General features: G+C 49.9%; 1 protein-coding gene across 1 annotated transcript; it reads right to left on the minus strand.

Moving 5' to 3' along the window:
- Positions 1-3,689: 3,689 nt before the first annotated feature.
- Positions 3,690-4,231, minus strand: VPREB1 (V-set pre-B cell surrogate light chain 1). Its single transcript, XM_064272958.1, has 2 exons — positions 4,186-4,231; positions 3,690-4,099 (listed from the first exon to the last, which is right to left on the minus strand). The coding sequence occupies exons 1-2, from the start codon at positions 4,229-4,231 to the stop codon at positions 3,690-3,692; spliced, it is 456 nt and encodes a 151-aa protein (XP_064129028.1).
- Between the last annotated feature and the right edge of the window lie 7,104 nt (positions 4,232-11,335).

Consider the following 11,335-nt stretch of genomic DNA (forward strand, 5'->3'; position numbering starts at 1 on the left):
CATGTATTTGCTCAACTCCATCACCATCCAGTGTTTCGCAGGTCCATACACTAGTTGAGCAGACCCTGCCCACTGATGATTCACAGACTAGTGGAGGAGAGCAACGGCACAATCAATTCAGAGCTGTGTGGTTGGTGCTAAATATAGTTAGGAAAACAGCTGCTTGCAAACTGGAGGAAGACAGTAACCACACAAAGAGGTCAGGGAAATCTTGCCAAACGAATGAGATTTGAGATCATTGTGGACCCCTGAGTTGGGTCAGGATAGTAAGAACTCCTGACAAGACAATGGCTTGGGCAAAGACCTAGAGGCAACCTGGAGCACCAGATGTCTGATCAGTTGCAGTGGGCTTAGTATGGTGGAAAGGCACAGTGAGACAGGGATATGGAGGGAAGGCTGGTGCAAGAAATAGGGCTGCTGGTCCAGTCTTCAAAGGCTGTGTCATGAATGTGATTCTTTACACTCTGTGCCGTCCAGTACGGTGACCATGAGCCACATGGAATGTGGCTTGTTCGAATAGAGACCTGCTGCAAATATGAAACACACTCTGGATTCTAAAGACTTAATATGAAAAAAAGAGTTCAAACTATCTCATAACTAATGTCACACTGAATATATGTTGAAATCATAATATTTGGGACATTGTTGTTGTGAGATGCTATCCAGTTGGCCCCCGATTCATGGTGACTGCTTGCAAAATGGGATCAGACCACTGTGATCCACAGGGTTTCATTGGCTGATTTCTGAAAGTAGATCTCCAGGCCTTTCTTCCTAGTCTTTCTGAGCCTGGACACTCCATTAAAACATGTTCAGCATCATGGCAACAAAAGAGCCTTCACTGGCAGATGGTTGGTGGCTGCGCACCAGGTGCACTGGCTGAGAATCGAACCCTGGTCACCCACACGGAAGATGAAAATTCTACCACTGAACCACCATTGAGTTAAATTTTAAAAATGTGCTATTCAAAAATCTATTTACTTTTACGTTTTCTTTAATGTTGCCCCTAGAAAATTGGGGATTACAGATGTGTCTTACAGATGTGCCTTAGAACACAGGGAGACAATCAAGGTTTGGAGAGGAGTGCAGGCAGAGCTGGATCTGGGAATAATGAAGATGGAGTGAAGGTTACAGGCTGTAGCAGGAGGTCAGAAAATGGTCAAGACAAGAAACATCTAAGCTTGTCATTTCCCATTAAAGGAAAAGGTTTAATGAGGGAGTGGCCAGCTTAGTGGCTGATGAGCAAAGAATAATACTATTTTATCGAGCTACAGTTACACCCAGGTTAAGAACTTCATAGAAATCAATCAGAGGCACAAATGGTTAACGCCCTCAGCTGCTAACTGAAAGGGTGGTGATTCACGTGCACCCAGAGGCACCCTGGAATAAAAACCTGGCGATCTGCTCCTGAAAAATTAACCATTGAAAACCCTAGAGCACAGTGCTACTCTGATTCACATGGGGTCACCCTGAGTCAGAGTCAACTGGACAAAAACTGGTTGTTATTATCCACGTGCTAAGGCTCAGGCTGTAGCTGAGGCTCAAGTCCAGGAAACCAGTGGGTGTCAAGATGATGGAGGAGTCCAATCAGACTCCCTGCTTCCCTGATTTCTTGTCACGGCGTGGAATCCCAAACCAGAAAGATGAATTCAAGTGATAAGCAAGTTATGAGCAGGAGACAGAGTTCTTTTGGGACCACCCAGCTGGCTAGCAGAAACATGGGCCTGGAGCCCTCTTCACGGGGGCAAACCCTGATGCAAGAAGAACTCGGATCATTTGAGGAAGTGGAAGCTCAATGGGTATGCTGAGCATGCCAGGAGTTGAGGCCATGGTTTTACAAACCAGAAACTCATGGAACACACGTGGTGGGACCAATACTGACCTGTGTCCACCTCCTGCAGGGACGGGGGTCTTTTTAGCCATGGTAAATGGATGTTCTCAGTCGTGTTGGGGTTGGAGGGGCATAAGTATGAGGCATGCCCATACATGCTGTGCAGAGGGTCCCTCTCTGCATTGCCTATTCTGACCACCACCCATGCTGTGGGCCAGGGCTCCAGGGACTGCTGTGGCCTCTTCACACCACACCCAGAGAGGCTGCACCCTTCCTGCCTCCAGGTCTTTCCTGGATCCCAGGCTTAGAGTCACCAGAATCAGCAGGCAGGAAGCTCTGAGGGTGACCCTGATTATCCTGACTCTTACCAGAGGCAGGAGCTAGAGACTTCTCTAGAGCAGTGTCAGGAAAGTACAGCCCAGGCCCAGATCCCGCTGACCTCTGATCCTGTAAATAAACTTTAATGGGAACGCAGTCACACCGCTTTGTTCCTATATTGTCTATGGCTTCTTAGTACTGTGGTTGTCGTTACCTGCCCCTGACTCATAGTGACCCCACGTACAATGGGATAAAACTGTTCTGCTCCATAGGATTTTCAGAAATAGATTGATAAACCTTCCTTCCTAGCCTGTCTTAGTCTGGAAGCTCCACTGAAGCCTGTTCGGCATCAGAGCAACACACAAGCTTCCACTGATGGGTGGGTGGTGGCTGCACATGAGGTGCACTGGCAAAAACTCTACCACTGAACCATCACTGTCTCCATGTAGAGGCTAGGATGCTGCTAAATATCCCACAAAACACAGGACAGCCCTCACGACCAAGAATAATCCAGCCTAAAATGTCAACAGTGCCAAGGTGAGAACCCTGCCTTAGACCTATCACTCGGCACCTGTTCTCCTCCCCAGAGGCTCAGTAAAGATGTTTGCTACATGTGTTTACCTTGTAACTCCTGGGCCTAATCAAATGACGACAGAGAGTCCTACCCCTGAGCAGAGGTTCCTAGGTGGTACAAACGGTTAGCATGCTCAGCTGATAGAAAACAAGTTGGTTTCAAATCCACCCAGAAGCGCCTCAAAAGAAGGGCCTGGCAATCTACTTCTGAAAATCAGCCAGTGAAAACCCGGTGGGTCACAACTATCTGATCCCCTTGTGCACGGGGTTGCTACGAGTCAGGGCCAACAAGAGAGCAGCTAACAACAACGACTATGTACTGTATATATGGAGTCCCTGGGTGGTGCAAACTGCAGATGCTCTCGGCTGCTAACTGAAAGGTTGGAAGTTTGAATCAACCCAGAAATGCCTCGGAAGAAATGCCTGGTGATCTACTTCCAAATAATCAACACTGAAAATCCTATGGAGCACAGTTCTATCCTGACACACCTAAGGGCACCAGGAGTCTGGACCAACTCGACGGCAATGGGACTGGATACTCAGGCAGGGACATGACCCCAAGGAGCTCCTTTCAGCTCCCTGACCCCCATGACAAACAAGAGTAGAGGCTCGTCTGAGCCCTCTCCACAAAGCTCCAGCCAAGCAGAAGGTGACTAGCCAGCCTCCTGGGACTGTCCCCATAGATTGGCTCCTGGGTGCACCCCTATCCCATTCTGACCTTTCACAGAACTTCTGTTGTAGCCTCAGAACAAGATTAAACCCAGCTCAGCAAAACAATTTCCCAAGGCATAAGCATCTTTAATTCTCCAATCCAGCCCCCAACAGGGCCCCTAGAGACACTGCTGGGCCCCGAAAAGTTCCAGACCCATCACAGGGCGGTGGCAGGCACAGTCTCTGCAGCATCCCCCCGCCCCCAACACCCTGGCCCTGGCGGCTGGCTTCTCCATGCTGACGTGTGCCCCTTTGGCCTTCAGTTCCAGGTCAGTGTGTCCTGGGGGGCCTGGGACCCTGAAGCATCAGGCTCCTTGTCTTCCCCCCTCTCCTTCTCCACCTGCCTGTCCATGTTCCGATGCCCCACAGCACAGTAGTATACAGCCTCATCCTCAGCCTGCAACTTGGAGATTCTCAAGTACCCTGTGTTGCTGGCCAAGTCTTTGGAGCCAGAGAAGCGAGGGGGGATCCTGGGACCCTGCTTCTTGTTTGAGGGTGAGAGGAACCTCAGCAGGAATCTCGGCGCCTGGCCTGGCCTCTGCTGGTACCAATAGATGCTGTAAATGGCCACATTGTAGTCTTTGCTCAGGGTGCAGGCGAGGGTGACTGTGGTCTCGAGGGATGAGGACACTGACGGTGGCTGGTGTAGCACCGGCTGAGGGCCACAACCTGGAACACAAAGGCGTGTGAGGACCTGGAGCCCGCAAAGCAAGGGAAGGGGGAGGAGGCAGTGAGCTCCGCAGGGGCTTTCTCACCTGTGCAGAGGGTGAGCAGCGTGAGCAGGATGGGTGCCCAGGACATGATGCAGGTGCTCCGCTAGGCTTCCCGGCTCACAGCTCCTGGCCCTGGCATCACCCACCAGCCTGACCTCATCACCCTTCCAAGGGGTAGGGCCTTGCACAGTCACGCCCCCACTCCGTTCCTGGCCACTGCCCTCCTGATCATCCTTGGCTTGCAGCGTGTCGGTTGCGGGCAGCCTGGTGGCCGCCTTTGTGTTTAGGAGGAAACACCTGCTTCAGGCACTCGGGCTGGTGGGCAGGAGGCAGACTTGGGCCCCTGGGGGTGAGGGTCATCCCACCTTCCACACTAGGAAGCTGAACCCCACAGAAATAAGTCCTTTGTCAAAATTTATAGGCCTGTGTACCGGGAAGCCAAGACACAAAGTTCCCGCTTTGTGCAGCAGAAAGCATTATGGGCTGGCCTGAGCATGACACTCTGTCCCTGTCTTGGTCAGGAGTCTCTAGAGAAACAGAACCAGTGAGATGCATGTATATGTATAAAAACCAAACCGATGGCCGTTGAGTCGCATCTGACTCTGTCCACAGAATACAACTCTGCTCCATAGTGCCCTTTCAGAAGCAGATCACCAGACCTTTCGGTTAGTGGTCAAGTGCTTCATTATTTGCGCCCCTCCCCCGGACTCCATGTATACATAATATATATAGAGAGAGAGAAAGATTTACTTCAAGGGATTAGCTCACGTGGGTGTAGGGGCTGGCAAGTACAAAATCTATAGATCAGGTGGCAAGCTGGAGACTTCTGCAGGCTTCCCTCCCAAGATCTGTAGGTTAGGTGATGCCAAGTGGAGGGAGCAAGTTCTGCCAAAATATCTATTTATAGTCTGAAAGCAGACCACACCCTAAGGAAACTCCCCTTTCAACGGATTGACTCATTACATTTATATTACGTTACATTACGTTACATTTACATTGCAGGGCATTGCAGTGCGTTACATTACACTACACTACTCTACATTATGGAAAGCAATTACATTACACTACTCTACTCTACATTACATTATGGAAAGCAATTACATTGTATTGCATTCGATTACACTGTAGAGGAGCAACTAACTAGTCTAGTTCTTGACCAAACCCTGGGAACGACATCCAGGCCAAGATGACACAAACTTTACAATCAGTCCCTTTTCGCACTACCAGCAATCCCTTCAAATCTAGCCCCTTTCCCTCCTAGAATGAAGGAGGCCCATCTGGGGCTCAGGGTAGGTGGGGGCACAGTTAGAGTGGCCTCCTCTTCCTGCCTGAGCCCTTCTGACTGCTCTTTTTCAGGATGGTGTCCCCAGGGAGCTGTGTGGCAGAGCCATGAGTGCTGCTTTCTCAGCCTAGTCCCTGTACCTGCAGATACCCTGCTCCATCTGGCCTTCCGGAGGCCATGGCTCCAGGAGGCCCAGCATCTACTCTGCTCAGCGCAGAGGCTTGGACAGGCACTCCCGCATCCCTTCCCTCCTCGACACTTTCCAGAGTTCTCTCAGTGGAGCACAGCCAGAGGGGCAGCCAGGGTGCAGAGGGGACCTCAGCTCTCAGTGGGGCTCAAAGACAAGGCTCTCTCTGGGGGTTGCTTCGGGGGAATGGGTCATTTGTGACTCTGCTTCTACTGGCAAGGAGTGAGGGGAGCCAGCCACTGAGATGAGAACACATCTTTAATCCCAGAAGGGTGTTGGGTGACTCACACCTGGGATAATTTTCAGGGCCAACCAACCAGCTGTCTTCAAGTCGGTCCCAACTATTGGCCACTCCTCATGTGCAGAATAGAGCTGCTCCATAAGGATTTCATGGCTGCCACCTTTCAGAAGCAAATCTCCAGGCCTTTCTTCCAAGGCACCTCTAAGTGGGTTTGAACCACCAACCTTTCGGTTAGTAGTCAAATGCTTAACCATTTGCACCACTCAGGGACTCCTAATTTCCAGGCAGAGGCTGGAAAATCCCCAGCTGCAACTCGGTCTCCCCACAGGGCCTGCAGATGGCCAGCCAGCTTTGTGTGGATCTATGCTGAGGGTCCTTTGGGTCACATTGACACTGGGGACCCAAAGAGCACCCAGCCCAGTAGAAAGAAATCCTGTTCCAGGGCAGGAAGGAGGACAAGGAGGTGTTGCCCATGACCACACGGCCACCCGTACCCGAAGACATGGAGGGAATATTCTTGGATCTGGAAGCAAGACTCCTTCCCAGGGTGCACACTGGGACCACCACCACCACAGGGTCTCCCTGTCCTGGGCTCCCAGGAAGTCACTCCTGGAGCCACAGCAATGACCAGCAGGGTGACGTTTTAAGTCTCCTAAGGAGGTGCTCAAGCACAGTACGTACGCAGTCTCACTCCCCTCCCCGCTCTCCAGCTCACTAGGCAGGCACGCTTTTGCCTGCCGGGCTATTCTTTCTGTAGGACCCCACTGCTATGTCTCCCCAAAGACACTTAAACAAAAAAAACAAAACAAACAAAAAAAACCATTAATGTCAAGTCAGCCCCTGATTCATGGCAATCCCGTATGTTACCAAGTAGAACTATGCTCCGGAGGGTTTTCTTGGCTGTAATCTTTAAGGAAACAGAATTCCAGGCCTTTCTTCTGAGGTGCCTCAGGGTGGATTTGAACCTTTAGGTTTAGTCAAACACAAACTATTTCCACCTCTCACGGACCTTCCAAAGACACTTAGGAGGTGTCATGGGTTGAATTGTGTCCCCCAAAAACATGTGCCATCTAGGTTAGGCCTTGGTTCCCAGTATTGTGTGATTGTCTTCCATTTTGTGATTTTCCTATGTGTTATAAGTCTTTTTTTTTTTATAAATCTTAATCTCTGCCTGTGGTTAGTGAAGCAAGATTAGATTATGTTAAAGAGGATTAGGGTGGGATGTAACACCCTTACCCAGTTCACATCCCTGATCCAATGAAAAGGGAGTTTCCCTGGGATGTGGCCTGCACCACCTTTTATCTTACAAGAGATAAAAGGAAAGGGAAGCAAGCAGAGATTTGGGGACCTCTTATTATCAAGAAAGCAGCACCGAGAGCAAAGTGCTCTCATTCCCGGGGTCCCTGGGTCTGAGAAGCTCCTCGACCAGGGGAAGATTGATGAGAAGGACCTTCCTCCAGAGATGACAAAGACAGAAAGCCTTCCGCTGGAGCTGATGCCCTCAGTTTGGACTTGTAGCCTACCAGACTGTGAGAGAATAAATTCCTTTTGTGAAAGCCATCCACTTGTGGTATTTCTGTTATAGCAGCGCTAGATGACTAAAGACAGGAGGCAACAATATGGACTTGGAGATAGAAACGCCCACAGAAATCAAGGGAAACAAGGTTTTCTATGTTTCTGATGGAGGTGAGTAAGTCCAGAATCTTGGGGGAAATCATTATTTCTCCATTTAGTCAACAAATATGCAAATAAGCCCTGTGTGCCTGCTCTGCCGGTCACTGTGCATTTGTGGCAGATTTGAGACCAAGAACACTGCCCTCACGGGACCTGTTCCCAAGGACCCATTGTGGAGGGCAGTGGGTGGACACTGACAGCTTCCCTGAGCCTGGGTCCACATTATCACCCGATAAGCCAGGCTCCTCCTTCTGGCTGCCATTTTGGCAGACTGCTGAAGGGTGCTTCCACCACCCCCAGGACCCTGACCCCACTGAGAGAAAAGAAGCAGGGAATGATCTCAGGGGCAAGGAAAAGTTAGCTAGGGCCATGGAAGGAGTAAGATTTGCATCTTACTTCAGTCGGCATCTCAGTGGGAAAGGTAGCGCTCACCCATGGAAGACAGCTGCAAGATGGCAATAGCAAGATCTTACCCACTCGCCCTCCCCCCAACCCCCGGCACTGAAGTCCTCACTTCCTCCTCTTGAATCTGCACCACTTGTGACTTAGGCTGAAATGTGTACATGTGGCCTGGGCAGCACTGAACGGCCCCAGGACTCCTGGCCTCTTGCAAATGCATAGTAGATTAACCACACCTTGGGCTCAGGTGAGTCCCCTGCACAGTCTCGGCTGCCCCATGTCCAGACTCGCACTGACTTGGAGCAGAACTTGCCCATCTCAGCCAGCCGGACCAGTTCCAGGATTCAGCTCCCTGCTGCCTCTCCCTCCAACTGCTCCACCGGCCCAGGTGAGGTATGAGGAGGGCCTCTGGGTCCCCTTGACCACTTCTGTGTCCAGACAGAGCAGCAACCGCATGTGTGGCCTGTCACTTCTCCCTCTTCAGCACAGGCAGCCTAGCTGTCGTTGTTGTCAGCCACCATGGAGTTGATCCCAACTCATGGTGACCCCATCCCCAATAGAACAAAGCACTGCCCAGCCCTGTGCCATCCCATGATCAGTTACGAATTGGACCATTGTGATCCATAGGATTTCCATTGGCTGATTTTTAGAAGTCGACCCCCAGGCCTTTCTTCCTAACCCATCTTAGACTAGAGGCTTCAATGAAACCTGTTCAGCATCATAGCAACCCGCAACCCTCCACTGACAGGTGGAATATATCCTAATTAATATTAATATTTAATATATTAAAATTTAATATATCCTGATTAAATCTGTGGTAAGTCCTTCTATTGTGTTTCTCATTTCATTTTTTGTTCCTTTCAATTCCAATCTTTTTTTTTTAGATCCTCACTTTGTTCTTGCATTGCTTTCTTTATTTCTTTGAAATCTTTACGTTCTCCCTTAACTCTTCAGTTATGATTAGTGTTGTTGTACTGTATGCTTCCATTTTTTTTTGTTATTTGGTCATCCCTAGATGATCTTTCATTCCCTTTATCATGTTCATTTGGATGGGCCATTGTTTCTCTGTTCTTTGTGTCTCTTGTGATTTTGTATTGGGGCACTAGAATTTTCAAAGGTGTTAACTTTCTCAGTTCTTCCCAGTATTTGGTGTTTTTGCCTCCACTACTTCCGGCAAAAAACTCTTCAGTGGGCAGAGCCTTCGGTCTTTGCTTACCATTTCCTTTCTCAGTCTCTGTGATAGGCCCTTCTCCCTCCCAGACTTAATTAGGATTTGAAGGTCCCAAATCTCAGTTTTCAACTTTCAGCATCTCCCAAACACACCAGAGAACACACTGGCCAATCTGTCTGCCAGCAGGCACCACCACTCAGACATGATATTGTCCACTAACCAATATTTCCATCAGGAGGTGCAGTCCCCTCTCTCTGGTTATTACTGCCTTCCCTTCTCTGTTTCTGTGGCCAGGTTTTCAGCTGGAAAATCTGCTCCCAGCGAGACCCTTTCTGGGCTGAGTGTTGCCCTTCGGTTTTGCCTGAGGCTTCCTTCCCTGCTCTCTGGGGGCTGCTTATATCCAAGCTGGCATTCAGGTGGAGTACGGGCAGATTTTCCTCCATTTCAGAAGCATTCCTCAGAAAGACTTCTGAAAGACCTGTCTTGTTGGTTTCAAAGCCCCAGTGGCCAATGATGGTGTGGGAAGCAGTCTCCCCTTAGGTGACCCTCCTCCTGGCTCCACTGTAGGGAATCTTCTGTAGGACTTCATATCAGTCCAGCATCTGACAGTTACCAGGTGGTGGAGGAGTTGTCACGCTTGAATGGATCACCAGGAAGGTCTGCCTATTGCTATCAGAGCCCACCCCTTAGTATGTTGTCTATGAGTGTAGCCTCCACTCAAGATGCCTGCTTCCTAGCACATGGCAGCCTTAGTCAGCAGTCTTGAGCACCAGCCAAAAGGGGGAGCAGAGAGACCCAAACTGTCCCCCAGGGAGGTTTGTCCTATTGTTTTCAGAACCCTGAGCTATGGGGTGAACAGGGAGGCAGGTAGAGTGCTAACTATAGGAGCAGACACCGTTGCAGGGGCCTTCTTTAGGAGTTTGCAACAGCCTGGCAATCAACAGTTACTAAGTGGGGGAATGGGTGTCCCGGATCCAGTCAGATCCCCATAGATGTCTGCCATGTTGCTATGAGAGCACCCTGGTGGATTCTTGGCTGTGACTGCAGCCTCCACTCAAGATAACTGCTACCTCTGTCAGCAGTCCCGGATGCCAACAAGAAATGGGGACAGACTAACTCAAATTGACACAAACAGAGGTCTGTTCTGTTGGTGTCAGAGCCCTGAGCTATTGGGTGCACAGGAAGGCAGGTAGTGTGTTGACTAAGAGAACAGACTCCACTGCAGGGGCCTTCTGTAGAAATTCACAGCTGGCTTACAGGTGACAGTGTCTGAGTGGAGAAGGGGTTGTCACACTCCAAACAGACCCACAGGGAGGTCTGCATTGTTGCTATCAGAGTCCCCCCTGTAGTATGTTGGCTGTGGGTGTAGCTTCAACTCAAGAACCCCGCTTCCTAGCACACAGCAGTCTCAGTCAGCACTCCTCAACACTGACTGGAACAGGGAGCAGACAGACCAGAACTGACTCCCTCAGAGGTCTGTCCTATTGGTTTCAGAGGCCTGAGCTATGGGGTATGCAGGGAGGCAGGTAGCATGTTAACTATGAGAGTGGACTCTACTGCAGGGGCCTTCCATAGCAATTCAGAGTAGGCGTGTAGCCAACAGAGTCCACATGGGAGAGGTGCTGACACTCTCCAAATGGACCCCCAGATGGGTCTGCCTTGTTGATTTTAGAGCAGAAGCTTGGGGTCCTGTCTCTTTGTACAGGCAGAGGGTGGAGTGGTTAGGGAAGCTGGCTGTTTTACTAGGGCCACTTCCCCAGTTCACAGCAGCTGGCAACCTGTGTGGCTGGGGAGCGGGGAAGGGATGGTGGGACAATTGATTTTTCTGAGGCAGAGAGCCTCAGAGCCGAAGCCTAAGAGACACCTGCTCTGGCTTTCCTCCTACACCAAGCCCAATACGCTGCACATTCTTCTGAAATTGTCCTCGACAAGATAACCACAGAATGGGCCACAGATTGTCTCAACTGGTTTTAGCAAGTTTTCTACACTATCAACACTTCAAGTGACCTATCAGCTCATTAAGTGAAAAATACATGTAAGCACCCCTTCTCTGGGTAGAGACTTAACATGCTAATGAAAAGAAAAAAAAAAAAAAAACCTCTCCCTCCATCCCAGGAGATCAACCCCTTGTCTAGAGAAAATGCTTAGTCATTGCCAAGCCCTGAGCACCTGCCTGAAGGTCAATCCTGAATATTCACGATAAATTTGCATTTTCTTTTCTGTTCTGTGTAAAAGCCC

This window comes from Loxodonta africana, chromosome 19 (genome assembly GCF_030014295.1).
Source record: "Loxodonta africana isolate mLoxAfr1 chromosome 19, mLoxAfr1.hap2, whole genome shotgun sequence".
Taxonomy (NCBI): domain Eukaryota; kingdom Metazoa; phylum Chordata; class Mammalia; order Proboscidea; family Elephantidae; genus Loxodonta; species Loxodonta africana.